This window comes from Harpegnathos saltator, unplaced genomic scaffold, assembly GCF_003227715.2.
Source record: "Harpegnathos saltator strain DR-91 unplaced genomic scaffold, Hsal_v8.6 scaffold594, whole genome shotgun sequence".
Lineage (NCBI taxonomy): Eukaryota > Metazoa > Arthropoda > Insecta > Hymenoptera > Formicidae > Harpegnathos > Harpegnathos saltator.
The window spans coordinates 821,291-837,289 of NW_020230420.1; the positions used below are offsets into that span (position 1 = coordinate 821,291).

At 51.6% G+C, this 15,999-nt stretch overlaps 1 protein-coding gene across 2 annotated transcripts in view; it reads right to left on the reverse strand.

Moving 5' to 3' along the window:
- The window catches only part of LOC105186304 (protein turtle), a 157,636-nt gene that overhangs the window by 12,652 nt on the left and 128,985 nt on the right, over positions 1-15,999 (reverse strand). For both annotated transcript variants that reach the window (XM_011146396.3, XM_025304171.1), the window contains exons 9-15: positions 8,902-9,189; positions 8,213-8,622; positions 7,552-7,820; positions 7,032-7,204; positions 4,661-4,741; positions 857-1,042; positions 259-486 (exon numbers count right to left, since the gene is read on the reverse strand). In XM_011146396.3, the coding sequence (XP_011144698.2) occupies positions 259-486; positions 857-1,042; positions 4,661-4,741; positions 7,032-7,204; positions 7,552-7,820; positions 8,213-8,622; positions 8,902-9,189 (1,635 nt within the window). The remainder of the gene's footprint in view (positions 1-258; positions 487-856; positions 1,043-4,660; positions 4,742-7,031; positions 7,205-7,551; positions 7,821-8,212; positions 8,623-8,901; positions 9,190-15,999) is intronic.

Sequence of the window (15,999 nt, forward strand, 5' to 3'; positions counted from 1 at the left end):
CAAGACACACAGAGGGACTGCAGCCGGCGCGGAACGACCGGCCGATCTGTCTTTGCTGATTCGCAATTATTTGCGATTCTGCTGCGAAGGATCGTAAAACCGGTGCGATCGCGCGCACGTGTTCGTTGTCCTCGCCGCGGCGCAGCTGCCTTTCTTACGCGGGTCAACGTAGAGACGACACAACCAGGAGCACAGGTGCAGGCGAGATGCGGGCAAAACGGTGTACGATACGACGATAACGCCACGGGGCGTCCATACCTTTCTCCTGTTTTCGTCTCTTCCGCTTATTGCAGATCTTCACCGCGCATATGCTGAGGATGATGGCGACCAGGAAGAAGAGGATACCGCCTACGACGCCCGCGGTGATCGCTTTGTGCTTAACGCGAGCCGGCACGGGGAACTTCACCTGGTCGCTCGCGCCGTAATTCGTAGCCGAGTTGGCGAACACTTGGAAATAGTAGGTCCTACCACCGACCAGGTTCTTCACTGCGGGCGTTCACGTTAAACGGGAAATCGCATGAAATCGCTGTCGCTCAAGTTCGAAGAAACAATCGGATCGATAAGTAGCATGGTTCTGTGTAGGTGTACATGTGTCTGTATATATATATATATGTGTGTGTGTGTGTGTGTGTGTGTGTGTGTGTGTGTGTGTGTGTGTGTGTGTGTGAAAGTGAGGAATCTCGATGGTGGTGGTAGTGATGATGATGTGCGGATACCACAATCCCCCCGACGCTAGTAACGACTAGTGGAGAGAACTCTTACGCAAGATAATTACGCGGTGCGGTTAAAGAGGGAACGCGTCAGGGTGACGCGGGATTGGGAGGGAAAGGTGCTCTCACCTAAATGTCGCTCTCACCTAAATAACTGGTCTCCTCGGGTCGTATTTGGCCCTTGTTGAGCGTTTTCCAAGGTCCGTCCGTCTTGTACTTGATAGTGTAGTATTGGATGAGATGACTACGTTCCAAAGGAGGTTGCCAGGTTATCAGGAAACCGTTGCTGATCTCCGTCACCGTGAGGTTCCGGGGAGTACCTGGCTTTGGTCCTGGCGGTGGTAAATCGAGCTGATCAGTGGCGATCGTCGGCGATAAGTACGCGCGGAAGGCGCCGGCTTCCTCTGCTTTTCGTCCCGCTCGCGACGCTTTTCGCGCGGTTTCGCATTGACTCATTCGCTTTACACTGCGGCGCGATATTGACGAGTGGACTCCCTGACGATAAAGCGCGCGCTGCGACGTCATTTTATTACGTGTACCATGTATATATTTTATCATACGCACAGGTAATGATAAAATTTTCCCTCTCAAAGTGCAAGAGAGAGAGAGAGAGAGAGAGAGAGAGAGAGAGAGAGAGAGAGAGAGAGAGAGAGAGAGAGAGAGAGAGAGAGAGAGAGAGAGTGAGAAGGGGAGACCGCGCGATGTGTCGCGCACGTGAAGCGAAAAAAAGGAAAAATAAAATAAAATAAAAACCGACCGTAGGAGAAATCTCTTTGGCGTTGGCGAATAAATATCGCTGTCGTAACTCCGAAATAATTCCGGTGACGCGGCGGGAGTTGCAACGCCAGCGGAAAGCTTTTTTGATGAAAACGTTAACGCCATTCCGACCGCGGCGACATTTTCGCATCTATCAAACTCATCGCTTATATCGCGTCATCGAGTTGTACGTCTGACTTTTTTCATCATCGCGTATATCTGCGACGACTGCGATGTGTCGCTTGTGAAAAAAATTCTTTCGCGTCGGTTGCATTCGTGTTTGCAAACCCCGGCCGCTGCTGCCGTTCGCAACGCGTTGCGAAACGCGATGGATCATAATTCTATGTTTTCGGGTGGGAATTATTTTAAATATTCGCGCTTGCATATCGGCCTGCATAAACTCGGCCCTCCTCTCCATTGTTTTCCTTCTCGTTTTCGCTTCCTCCTTTTATTTACGTGTGCTCCGGCGCGGCGGCGCGGTGCAACGATGCGTCGAGATAAACAAATCATGATCGATATGTTCGCGCGAAGCGACGGGCATCATTTATCGTTTGACACAAGTGAGAGGCGACGGCGGCAGAGAACTCATTTTTATTATTATATCGTGCGGGGATTTTTATTATTATATCGCGCGCGCTGCTTCTCGCCGGCTAAAAGTGCGATAGGTGGGAGCGAAACGACCATTAGTGCGAGTCCTTAACTGGATTGCCTAGACATGAGGTCAGCTTCTTTCGTCATTTCTTACACACACACACACACACACACAATGTGTTACGACCTAATTGCTTCCGGCGTACGCGCATATTAACCTTACTTTGCATTTAACGCCCGAGCCGTTATATTATTTCTTCTCGGTGACGATGCGACGTGTCACGCATCGAAATGCGAATTCCTGGAGAGAAGGGGAAGACGACGAAAAAAAAAAAGAAAAAAAAACGAATGGAAAGTAAAAATACAAGAAAAACAAGCAAAGAAACGGCTGCGTGAACAAGCTGTTAGTTCGCATGGCTAGGTGCGAACCTAGCGTTTGATTCGGGCTCCCGTATTTTGCTTTCCGTCATATTCTGATTCGCCCAATCTACGCTGCGCAGGTTTATTCCGACAAAGCAAATATCTGCCGTTCCCCCGTGCCGTTCCGCCCTGCTATCAATTTAATGGCCGCTGTTCCGGGAAATATCTCGGCGGAATTTACGAAATCGACGGAAATTGCCTCGTTGTTGCGAGTCGCGATCGGACGAGCGTAAAAACTATTTCACGATTGTTTGCTTTGTTGATTACACACAAACCGGCCAGCGGCCGGTCGATTCCTTCGATCACGATCAGACAGAGTGTGCGGGCAGCTGCTTTTTTGCACGATGGTAATGTCAAAAACACCACCGTCGGAGTGTGCTGAGGTCTGCGGGATTTCGCCATCACGGTGGCGACTTGTACCGAACGAGGCAATTCTTACGAGGCGCCCTCAAATCGAGCCAGCGCACCGACAGGCCGGCACGATCGCTTTCGGGATCAAAGGGAACACGGGGGATTCTCGCGGGAAATGTGTGCGCACAGAATTGCAATTCGGGCTCGCAATTCCGGCGAGTCCGACGAAGGAGAAACAAAGCGACCGTCATTCAAAGATTCATTGTCGCTACTCGGATATGCGAAGTAAAATTTGTCGTCACAATTTTTAAACAGTTTAGCGAGATTCTCTCTCTCTCTCTCTCTCTCTCATCTCTCTATCTCTCATTCTGGTACGACAGTCGTCCGTACTGCGGCGTATGTGTGAGAATCGCGTATGCGGGCGAGCAGGCAGGTGGACGAGCGAATAGGTGACTTGATTTGGCCGTGGAATTGCGATATTAACGTTCTGCATTGTTTCGAGTATTTGCTTGATAAAATATATGAAGTTATCCTCCATCCCTCCCGTCCCGTCCCGTCCCGTCCCGTGTCGCGGGTCGCCCATTGCCGGGCGCTTTTTCTCGCCTCCGCCAGCGGATAAAGAGGATTTCATCATTATTTTTTGCGTGTAACCGCCCGCGTTATTCTTGCGGAGGAATACGCGCCGGAATAGTCGGGCGGACAGAGAGAGAGAGAGAGAGAGAGAGAGAGAGAGAGAGAGAGAGAGAGAGAGAGAGAGAGAGAGAGAGAGAGCGGGGGCGATTATATTTATAAAAATACCGGCAATGCGCCACGGATCGATATTAAAACCCGCGGGGAAATACGGGCGATCAATGTGTGACGGACCTCGCGGCCGAAATCATTGCGACGCGTGGCGCGCTTCTACCGCCGCGCGGATTTTTATTTTAGCCCTTCCTCTCCTCCCCCCGGCACCCTGTGTGACGATTCAAGTATGATCGAGAGTCGAGCGGGTCGTGAAGAAAAATCGGCGCAACTGCAACTTCCTCGGTCCGCATTCGGCTCCTCCCCGCGCTCGAAGCCGGGAGCAGATTGTTCGGAACCGTCTGCTACGTGCAAAATATATGACGTTATTTCCTGCTTTCCCTCCCGGAATGCCCGCCGCCTAGCTCCCTCAGCTCCGGTACGTCGGCTAAGAGGATTTCGCTTTTATTTTCTTCCGTATCGCTCTCGCATCGTTGTATACCGAATTCCGCGCTCACGCGAGCGCGTATTCGTTTTCATTGTCCTGTCAGATCCCACGACACTCGTTTTCGTGTCCGCTATAGCACGTAATGGCGATTAATCTTGTGGCGCGCAAAACGCGAGCGAGCAAGAGAGAGAGAGAGAGAGAGAGAGAGAGAGAGGGAGAGGGAGGTGGAGAGGGAGGAAGAGAGACTATAGAAGATGTAAGCGGCTTTTTGAGCTCTCTCCCTCTCTCTCTCTCTCTCTCTCTCTCCCTCTCTCTCTTTCTCTCTTTCTCGTTCTTTCTTGCGACGCGAAAAATTCGTAATGAGACGTACGATAAGATAGACGCGCAAGAGATCGCACGATGTCACGGTGCGCCGTGTACCGAATGTTAATACGTCGCGGAACATTACGCGCTAAATGCATGCAGCCGAGAGAGAGAGAGAGAGAGAGAGAGACGCGTGGGCGATATGAAAGTGACGATGAACGACGCTTTCGAGCGTCCGTGGAATGCAGCGGTTATCGTTTCGTAACGTCTCGTCGTCGGTGTGGCACACGTTGAAGAATCACGTTCGTATCGTTGGCGTGTAACATAAATCTGAAGGTAAAAAGAAAACAGAAATGTGTACCTTTCGGTCGTATGATGGTTGGAAATACGGGATTTCCTGTGGAATCGGTCGGTAATATGAGGGTGCTATAATCAACGATGTCTGAAACGAAAAATGGCAGAAACAAATGAAGTGAAAGAAAAATCAATGACAAATCAAGATCGAGTCGAAGCGAGATTAAGCGGAATTGGTTGTCTCTCTTTCACATACACGCGCGTATGCACACACACACACACACACACACACACACACACACATATAGATAACAGATAACTCGAAAACTTCTCGTGTCTACATTACAAGTCTACAAAGCGTGAGCGCCGTGCTGTGGATCTTCTCACGACTGAAACTCAGGCGAAAGCACCGTTAAGCCGCACTTATCATGTTGGGGTCGGCTTCATCAATGTCAATTAACTCTAACCGCAGCCTAGATACCTCTTTCTCCAGATCTCTTTCTAGCACGGCTCGCGTGATACAGGATTGCTCAAAATTAGAGACCGATCGATTCCCGAGCGCGCGAACGTACCGAAGCGGAGTCGACGGATTTTGAGAAATTAAGCACTGCTGATAAACAAAGTTTTATCCCGCGGTTGATCTTTCTGAAATCTCACGCAGACCAGACAGCGACACGAGATTCTCTTGGCCGAAACTTGCGGAAAATATACGTAGCGACGTTTAATAAAATATTCGCGTCGGAAGAATGACTTGACAAATGAATTGACTTTCGAAAGTTATCTCCTCAAAGGATTCTCCGCTGTAAAACGTTGCGCTCGAGCGCTGGTACGTTCTCGTGCAGAGGTATGGAGAGAGAAAGAAAATTTAGTTAACCGCGGTTAACCGGCATTGTTGAAGCCGGCCCTTTGTCGACACGAGCTAACGAGCGAAATCAATGACGATGCGGGTGTGTGCGTGAAGCTAAAAAGCGTAAGAAGCTAAAAAGCAGTATAGCGAGAGAGAGAGAGAGAGAGGGGGGGGAGGGAAGGGGGAAGAAAAAAGGAAAAAAAGAGAGAAAGAGAAAAGGGAGAAAGAAGCAAAATGGAGGGACAACAGAGAAGAAGAGAGAAAGAGATAAAAAGGAAGAGAGAGAGAGAGAGAGAGAGAGAGAGAGAGAGAGAGACATGGGAGAAACGCTTGAAGAGTAACCAGATAGAAATCCCTAGACGTCGGTATCGGGGATGCTCGAGGTACAGTGTGTACAAATGGAAGGCAATGAACCGGTGGATTCGAGGGAAGGAAATAAAAGCGGAAGCAGAATGAACGGCTCGATGGGTTTTCCGATACGATAAGTCGCCACGGAAGTCTCCGTTCCTTCTCCATCTATTTTTCTGGGTTTTCACCGCTCTCCTTGCCTCATTCCGCATCCGCATTCTCCGTTTTCCTTATTTTGTTGCCTCCTTCTCACTCTTTCTGCCGCCGCCGCCGCCGCCGCTGCCGCCGCTGTCGCTGTGCCGCTTCCTCCTCTGCGGTTTTGAACCGAGAAGGAAGTCGTGCGACTTTTCGACTCACGGATCGATACCCCGATGAGAGAATCGCGCAGACGGTCGCGCGGAGGAAACGAGAGAGCGATATTCCCACGCATGAGTTTCCCTTCGACAGTCATCGAAACGCCATTCTCAGCTCGCCGAGTTTGAGTCGCGCGACTCGCGCGGATATACTGGCGGTATTCAGAGCCGATGCAGCGTCTCGTTGGTTTGCGGATTTCTAAAGTAGCGATTGAGCAACGTTGATTTTAACGACCTCGAGAGCAACCTGCTACCATGTGCCTGGCTGGCGCGTCTAAATTCACGGTTGCCAAACGCGTTTCTCTCCCGTCGGGCATTTAATCGCGTTATTTTGATGACGGCTTCGCGACGCGCGAAGAGCGCTAATTGATTTTCATTTGATTCTTACCACTTTGATCCGTAGCTGCGGCTTTATCAGCTGTCGAAGGGGGAGTCGCCGAATAAGTCAGGACAACGTCTTGCAGAGCGCAGCGAGGTGGATAGTGGCGATAGAGATGGATAGTGAAAGGTTTGCACAGAGAGTAAAGATTAATTTGTTAGTCGGTGGACAGAGCGATTCGCCAGCCGCGATTCGTCGGATTCGTGATATCGCGATAGAGATACACAGATTAGATTCAAGTAGCAAGTTTCCAAACGTAGGTACACGGGATTAGTAGTTACAGCGAGTCGCGCGCGCGCACACACACACACACACACACACACACACACACACACACACACACACACACACACACACACGAGGTTAATCAGCGGTGTTTGCTATAAAACAGCTGTTCATTAGTTTCCTCTTTTACCGCTCACGCGTGAATTTATCAGGAGCATTTTAACGACCGCGAAAAAAAGAAAAGAAAGAGGATTCATTCGGGTATATAACGTATAGTTTGCATTACCGAGAGTCCTGATTGTGATGACCTTGCTCAGCAATCCCTCGCCCAGAGCGTTCTTCCCGATTACCTGGAAATCGTAGAGCGTGCTAGGCGAGAGTCTGTTGATCGTCACCGTTGTGCTGCCCGACGGAGTCACGGGGATTGTCTTCCATTCCGAAGTCCCTGATTCCCTGTGCCTAGCCGGCGAGAAACACGAGAAACAAAGCGTGGCCGTGTAAAAGAATCCGACGGAGTTCGGACTTCAAGTCCCCAAGTTCCTCTAATCGACATCCATTTGATACGATCGAATTTGCGACTCGACCGCGCGAATTTGGCGAGAACAAAGAGGGAGAACGACATTGTAGGCCCGCGCTCTCGCATAAGCATCGGGCGAGAGTTTTGCGGGTGGAATTGTTGTAATATCTCGACGGGACGCGGAAAAGCTCGATCTCATTCCTCATTCAGCCGAGGCGATTATCCTTCGTATCGATGGATGGACGGAGCCTCAAGTGATAATAGCCAACAACCTATCCCGTTTACCCACCAGATAGTATAATCTTGCTTGTAATCAGGACCGCCGGAATAGCCTGGTAACCAGTTTAGCGTTACCGAGAATTGCGTGGCAGTGCCTGTCACGTTGTAAGGTGCATGGGGTTGCGTGCCCTCGACGATCAGCTGCGTCGAGGCCGAGATGGTGGCGACTTCGTTGGAGGCGACGCAGTGATACAGTCCAAAGTCCGTGCGTCGAAGGCCCTCTATGGTCAAATTGCCGCCGATGATCTTGGCGCGGTTACGTTGGATGGGTCCCTCTCTCTGGGTAGTTTCGGGAACGTTTTACAAAACGCCGACTCGCGCAAGATACTATTTGGAAAGTGCAGCTCGAAAGTCCGGGAGACTTGGCAAATGTACTTCGTTCAAATGGATTTGTGATTTACATACACTCAAGAAAAATAATCATGATGAACAAGTAACTTGTCGGGGAACATAAAACTGTGCACTGTGAAGGGTCGGGAAAGGATTCACCGCCTTGGGGAACGACGGAATAATAATAGATGCCGGCACATTTCTTTGCGTGATTATAAGCGGCAGCTAGGGAGAAACGAGAGATACACGTTTAAAAATCAAAAGACGGGATGACGTGACAGAGTGAGAAAGAGCTCCGTTGGGAGTGAACTTGAAGCGGAATATCACGCCGGCAACTTTACCCGATGCCACTGTATCGTCGGTTTCTGCGTTCCCTCGGCCTCCTGCGCGTCGCAGTGCATCTCGACCGTCTCGCCCACCTTCCGCGTATACATTGAATCTGGCTCGAGGGTGAAGACAGGCGGATTTCGCACGAGGACCTCCATCGGACCCGAACTGCCCTGCGTGCCCTGGGCGTTATAAGGCGTGCAGGTATATCTGCCTTGGTGATTCTCATTGACCCGTGTAAAGAGCAGGGATCCGTTGTTCATGATAACGATGTCCTTTGTCTGATAAGGCTCGAGTAGGCGCTTGTCCTTGGTCCAGGTCACGTATTGCAGGGGTGGATTGGCCTTTATGTAACACTGGACCACACCGGCCAGACGGAATGGCAGGTACTGGATGCTGGGGGTGAACGTTACCTTCGCCGGGTCTGAAACACCGCGAGACGTCGCACATGTCGGCAAACGTTAATTCCGTCGGACTCGAGGCGAACTCGCGCGTGTCGCTTGGGCTCCATTACAACAAGAGAACAGAAGAAAGACGTCAAAGACAAAATATTAAAACAAAAGTCCATTGAAACAAAGAAAAAAGCAACATCTCGCCGCCCCTGGTCTCTCTTTTTAACACTCGGCGGACCCTTTGGGAGATTCGAATTGCAAGCATTTGCAATCGCTCTAGAAACGATCTCCTCCCCTCAAACACATCTTACATTCGACGTTGAGGTAAGCGCTGGCACTTTGAGGATCGCCGATGCCGTTGGTGACTTCGCACATGTATTGACCGGAATCATCGGCGCTGACGGGGTTGATGACCAGGCTACCGTCCATCTTGATGGACACCCTGGTGTCCAGGGCCGAGACCTCCGTGACGGGGGCACCCTCGCGAAACCAGCGCACCGTCACGTTACCCGGGAGGGCCTTCGCCTCGCAAGAGAACTGCACCTTCTCGCCCTCCAGCTTCGTTTGATTCGTCGGCGGCACCATAATAACGGCTCCACCTGTGGATCAATAATATCATTTCTGTCGTGTTTCACGTATTTTCCCCTTTCTTCTCATATCGGGGGGATTGGAGAAACGCCAAAACGGCCAAGTATCGATCATCATGACCGACGAATCTAACACGACCGATGTTAACTTCGTGGTAGCAGCAGTAGCAATAGTAGCAGCAGCAGCAGTAGTAGTAGTAGTAGTAGCAGCTGGTATCTATTGCATTATTGTGTCCAGAATCCGCGCGACGGCGATTCACCGGTGATATCGGTCGCCTGGCTGTCATCGGCGGAAGTGTCAAAAATAGCCGATAGCTCGGACGGAACGACAGGGTCCGGTGTATCCAACTCGCTATCGTACAGGGGACAGGGTGGCGGACGGATTGGGGGTGGCAGGGAGGGTGGGCGGGAAACAGAATGCTGCAACATCTCCATCGATTCTCGATAACATCTCTCTCTCTCTCTCTCTCTCTCTCTCTCTCTCTCTCTCTCTCTTTCTCTTTCTCTCTCTCTCTCTCTCTCTCTCTCTCGCGCTGCTCGTCGGTGAAGAGCCATGACAGATGGGCAAAGGTACGTTTCTCGGTCGAGAGTGCGGGCAGTCTCGTATTTGCCTTTCGCCTCCGCGCGACTTCTGTCTGCGAATCTACGGGTGAGAGGAGGGGGGGGGGAGAGGTCTACGCTCAACAGGGTGCATTATATCTTTATCGATATCCAACGACGTCGTCCGCGGCCGTGATCGTAGCCGCGCGCCGCGCATTCACGCCCGAAGAATTTCAAAACTTGCGGCTTTGCCCGTCTCGCTCGCGGAGAAACGAATATCTCGACGTATTATAACGGAAGATCGATTCTCCGTCGCACAAAAGACCGGGCTCATCGTTTCGCGTGATTCCGCGGCATTTCCCGCAATCCGATCTATCGTCATTCGTCGGGATTACCGGAGTCTTCTTCTCCTCGCCACGTTGCCTCGAATCGCGAACCAGGATCGAGCGTGTGCGAGGGGAGACTTGTCGAGGAATTAGCGACGTCGAATTTCACGACGGAAGCCGCCGATTGGACGAAGCCTCGCTTCTGCATCGACAGATGTAAAGTTCCATCCATAGCCAACATCTACGTCGACAGATGTTCGTGTATTCCCGCAAATCCCATCGAACTCTTGAGGATCAGTGAAATTTGCGGAGCTAATGAGAAAGCAAAATGTCGACTCGTGCTACGTCGCGCAAGACTTCACGCACTTTGGTGCTCGCGTGCGTGCGCGCGCGCGCGCGAGAGAGAGAGAGAGAGAGAGAGAGAGAGAGAGAGAGAGAGAAACGTTTACTTTAGCGTCCGTGCCTCCCTTACGACAGGATGGAGACACGTGATTCGGCCAACATCGACGCGGTCGCGCATGCCTTCAATCCCCTCTTGCATTTTAATTTTAACGGACGCGATATTCCAGATCGATACACGCGCTCGAATTCGAGATTGCTCGTTGGCAAGATAAACAGAGCTTAGGTGTCGCGCAAACAACGTGTAAATTTATACACGCAAACGAACGTTTCGGCGCTACAAATCTATTGACAGACGTTTGAGCAATTAAACATTTGTTGCAGATTTGTTGCGGTATTTGTTGTCCTCGCGTGTCTGCGCGTCTATATGTGTGTCGACAGATATAATACAATGAAACTCGAGGCCTTTGCGGAATAGCTTTTTGCTGGAGCGAGAGCGAGAGAGAGAGAAAGAGAGGGGGGGGTGGAAGACTCTGTGTGTGTGTGTTCGAGAGAGAGTTTCGATCTCAGGTAACACTGCCAACCGGCAAATGGTGGCAAATGCGCCCGCCGAGAAAGACCTCGACGACGGGCATCGCGTCGCAAGAAGTATCACGTATCTCGCGCGCGGACGAGGATCCCGCGGAAAGCAGGGCAACGATATACTAAGCTCAGTCCGATGCCTGAATATATTGCACCCGGTTGCATCGTGCAAGTTGCAGTCGGCGCGACGCCGCTACGCGAATAAATTTGAATCTACGATCTTGATAAACGCACGAAGCTCGGGAATGAGAACTTGTTGCCCGTAAAAGAAGAGAGAAAAAAAAACAGGAGGGCGAAACAAAGAGAGGAAGATGCAAAAGGAGAAACGTATTTCCTCGCAATCTTCCGCGCTCGCTCGCCGTAACTAAATTCGAGCGCGCGCCGTATGAGAAGGGTTTTACGCGATACCAATCAAACCGGGCGTGTGCATTACGTCCGGTGGCGTTCGATTCTCCCGCGCATTTACGCATCACCTCGCTCCGCACTTCATGCGTATGTATAAACCCGGGGGCTCCTTTTTCCACGTTATTTTGCTCGCGCATACGTACGCTCTCGCGAACGACGCTTGTTTTTCACCGAGACCGTGCGGTCGCGAGCGCGCGCGATCAACAGAATACATTTTAATTATCCGCGCCAACGATGATATATGTTACGTCACGAACGCGAAAGCTCTCAGAAGGATGCTTCACGGGGGATGAAGGAAGTTCTCAAAGTTCCCGGCGCGGGAGAATGAGGCCAATGGAATTCCGAGTCGCCTATAGAAACACGCGGGAGCGCGCGCGTACGACAGAGAAGAGAATGAGTGAGAGAGAGAGAGAGAGAGAGAGAGAGAGAGAGAGAGAGAGAGAGAGAGAGAGAGAGAGAGAGGGCGGGGGGAGAGACAGAAAGAAAGATGTATGTGTGTGTGTATGTGCGCGCGGCTGCTATAAAGTTGCACGCGCGGCGCGCATTACGCGCGCGATCGTTAACGACGTTGTTTTTACCAACTCGCGGCAGCAATTTCCACCGATGCGCGGTGTGGTCGATATTTACAGGAGGCGTGTGCAGTCCTCAGACGAGTGCCGCTCGATGTTCTCTTGTGTTTTATCGTCGTGCTTTCACTCGTGGAAATATTCAAGAGCTTTGAAGTCCGTGGAGGACGGAGAGAGAAAGGGTGAGGGCTGAGAGAGCGAGACAGACAGATAGACAGACAGACAGACAGAGAGAGAGAGAGAGAGAGAGAGAGAGGGGGGGGGGGAAGCCGGAGGAACACTTTTATAAAGTGATTATCAAGCCGCGAAGAGCCGCGCCGCCGATCGCGCGCCGTCGCATTTGTGCCCGCCGTGCATCCTCGATGCGCAAAGTGTCACCGTGACAAATTTCGGGGCTTGCCAATGGGATGAAAATCTTGACAAACCAGGCCAATGGAATTCAGAACGGCTCTCACGGCAAATGCATAGCCAGGATAGCGCTGCTGCGCGAACGGGTAGAATTCGGCAAATGGACCAGCAACCGAGATGCGGCTGAATTCTGGAAAAAGAGTTATTCTCGCGCCGAGGTGTTTACATCTCAGCACTTCTTCCCTTGGTTCTTTAAACGTTTCGCCTCGTGCGTTTTTACATGTCTGAATAAACCACTTCGCGCGCGCGCGCGCGTGTGAGCGTACCATATAAAATACACATGTCTTATTACTTTTTACGATGTGCGAAAGTGCTCGTGCAGAATACTCTTGTATATGAATCCGAGCCTTGTATGTGCGCGGAAATTTTTTTACATGCTCCGCGTTGATACGAGAGCGCGAGAGATACGATACGAGGTGCGCTGAGTATACCCGCTAATCAGACGCTTCTCGTGATAACGGCAATTACGGTCGCCATCGGCGGTGACTTTTATATTCGCCGGGTACTCGCAAATTTTACGATCTCACCGTCGTTTCGGGCGGGCGACATTCCTGCCATTTCTCAATCTATTAAATAACCATCTCACGGCCAGGCCCCCGTAAGCGGGGGCGTGAAAACAAGAGGCGAGAGGGACGGTAAGACAATACGATGATGAAGACGGATGTGCTCGGTCGTGGCTCGCCGCCGCCGTGGCTTACAAATTTGCAGTGGTTGTGGGGGCAGAAGCGTGGCGACGACGACGGCAGAAAGGGGGAACGCGAAAGAGCGAAATGGGGCGAGAAGACGGTCTGCGGGAGCTGTGGGGGGAAAGTGGCTGTTGGCTCCGGAAAAACAAGACAAATCGCCTTTTAACCCCCTTCTTTTCCCCACCGGAACCCTCCACGAGAATAGCCTTAATTGGTCGGCGGTACGAGCGAGGCCGCCGGAACCCCGCTGTAACCACTTTGCCTAACGCGAGTTTTATCGCGCCGAGGGTATCGATATGACTAAATGTATCGGCTCGTAAAATTTACGGGAGGGGGGGGGTAAACCAGGGGAGAGACGCTGCGCCCGCCGCCCGTCCCGTCGTCCCTGCGCTTTATGGATGCATCGGCATGCTGCGTCCTCGATCACGGGAAAACGTTCCCGTTCGAGGGAAATGGACGCTAAAACGGTTATATGACGCGGGCGAGATTGCGACTTCCCTTATCTTTTTCCCGGGCTGCGCTCGCGAGACGATGGCCCGGAATGGTACACACCTGTTCGTACGCGATATCGCGTGCAATCTCTTCCGCTGTATCTCTCGCTCGCTCGCTCGCTCGCTCTCTCCCTCCCTCCCTCCCTCCCTCCCTCCCTCCCTCCCTCCCTCCCGTTCCGATATCTATTATAGCGGGAAAGCAGCAATTACCGGCGAAATCGCAGAAAGAAACAGCGGAACTTCATATTCACATTTCCCGTCGTATGCGGAGCAAGCGTTTAAAAGCGACTTTGTCTCCGAAAGCGGCATTTCCAGCTGTACGATGCAAAGCGAACGAGAGAAGAGCATCGAGCGCGCGTTCCCTTGTCAAAGTCCCATCGAGACGGGTATAACGACTCAGCGGTCTAACGCGTCGGTCTTTCCGGCCGAATTAGAAATCATACCGCGCGTAAACGTGAACACTCTCTTCACAACGAATATTAAGAACGTGACGTGTGCGCGCTCGCCGCTAGACACTCGCCGAGGCGCGAGAAAGGCAGCGGACGGGGGTCCGAGTTAATTAAGCTAGAGATAATAAGACGCACGCGTAAACCTTTAATTATTCCATCACGCTCAGCACGCATTAGCTTATCAAGAGCGCGGGGAGAGACCTCAGCTCTCTCTCTCCGCGCTCTCGTCGAAACGGTCGCGCGAGCGAGGTGAGTCACGAAACGCGGCGCTGTCTCGGTCAGCTTTACGATCGCTTCGACTTCGCTTGGATATTAGGAGCGACATTAAACTCTCTCAAGCAGCATGGCGACGATGATATTTCTCAGACCCCTCTCCCTTTCTCCGAGAACTCGCGGACTCGCCGGGAACTTTTGCGAAATCCCCCGTAAAAGGACCGTTTGTTATTCCATTTTGGACTCCTTCGTCCAATTTATCGAACGTATCGCAAAGGCGCGGCCGACCGGGCTTACCTGGCCGTGAGAATTCGCTTCCGATTGCGCAGCGAGCAAAATCGGAAAGAAAGTAAAACACGGAAGGGGGGAGAGAGAGAGAGAGAGAGCAGTGGGGGAGAGAAGAGGGGAAGTCGGCTTACTCGCGGATCGATAAACAACAAAACCGGCCGAGTTAACCGCGCCCGCTTTAAGATATTTTCTGGCGTCCAGGTTATTGGAATTGCATTACCGGTGTGTTCGCGGCTGATCGCTGATTACCAAGGGATATCTGTTTCTGATAACGACGAACGTTCGATAATTACCGCGGCAGTTTGCTGTTTATTAATTATCGGCCTGGCAGGCAGCCGTATTTTGCGTTATTCTCTTCTGGGTGCCGATCGCGGATAATTAATCGCGCGGGCATGCCGAGGCAATTTTCGGAAATGTATTAAAGCGTGCCCGCTATCGCGCGCGCGACTCTCATATCAAATTAGTTTCGAAAAAAGGTGCGCGCGCGGAGTCTCTCTCTCTCTCTCTCTCTCTCTCTCTCTCTTCCTCTTTCTCTCCCTCTCTGTCTCGCTCTTTCGTTCTCTACTCGTTGTCGGGAAACTAATCAGCCGACTTTACGTTTATGTTCGGCGAAAGAGGTCTACAAAGACGCGTCTTCTTATTAGCTTCGCGGAGAGGACCTGCGGGAGAGGAAATGGACGGGGTCGGAAGGCGGCAGTACAAAGTATTTTCTTCTTTAATTAGTTTACTCGCGTTATACCGGCGCTCTCTCGACTTTTGCTCCGTTCCCCGCTCGTCGGCTAAAGACGGAACTTTTATGAAATATTCTTTAATTATATTTTAACTTTCTATCCGACTCAACTATGCGAAATAGCCATTTAATTGCAAGAACAATACGAGAGTATCTGCTGGCGTACATCCGTCGACGCGTTTCCTTCTCCCTTGCCTCTCCACCCCTCTCTCCTTCCTTTCTTCTCTCGCCGAGCTGGTACATTCGAACGGCGTATAGAGCAAACAGCCGTCGATCGATCAAGACACTTGTCGGAACAGATCGCCCGATATATCCACCCGGAAGCGGCCCCGGAAGAGGGCTGAACGCCGCTAAAATGGACTGCGCCTTAATTATCCGTATTGTCGGATACGCGGCGCGTCATTCCGTCCGTTTAACGCGCTCTAAAACGAAAGCCGTGTTACGACGGTTTTTGTCGCAGCCGCGCGTCACCGCCGCGGACGAAAGTGGATTAGGCGGTCGCATCGCAGCGTCGGTAATGCGTTCCTGTCAGACAGTAATACTTAACAGCGCACGCAAACGTGCCCCTCCTTTCCCCTCCCCTCCTCCCCTCTCTCGGGCGGGATATTAACCAAGGCCGACGGAAAAGGGAGTTATATTATTTGCTGCGGCGGGAGAGCTGCCGCGGAGCGTACGCCATTCGAGCTTCTCGCATTAACGAAATCACGTTGGAAATTTTGAGAGATGGTCCCCTCTTTCCCCTCCCTTTCTTTCTCTTCTCTTCTCGGGAACGAACTCAGCGATAGTATAGAGTACACGC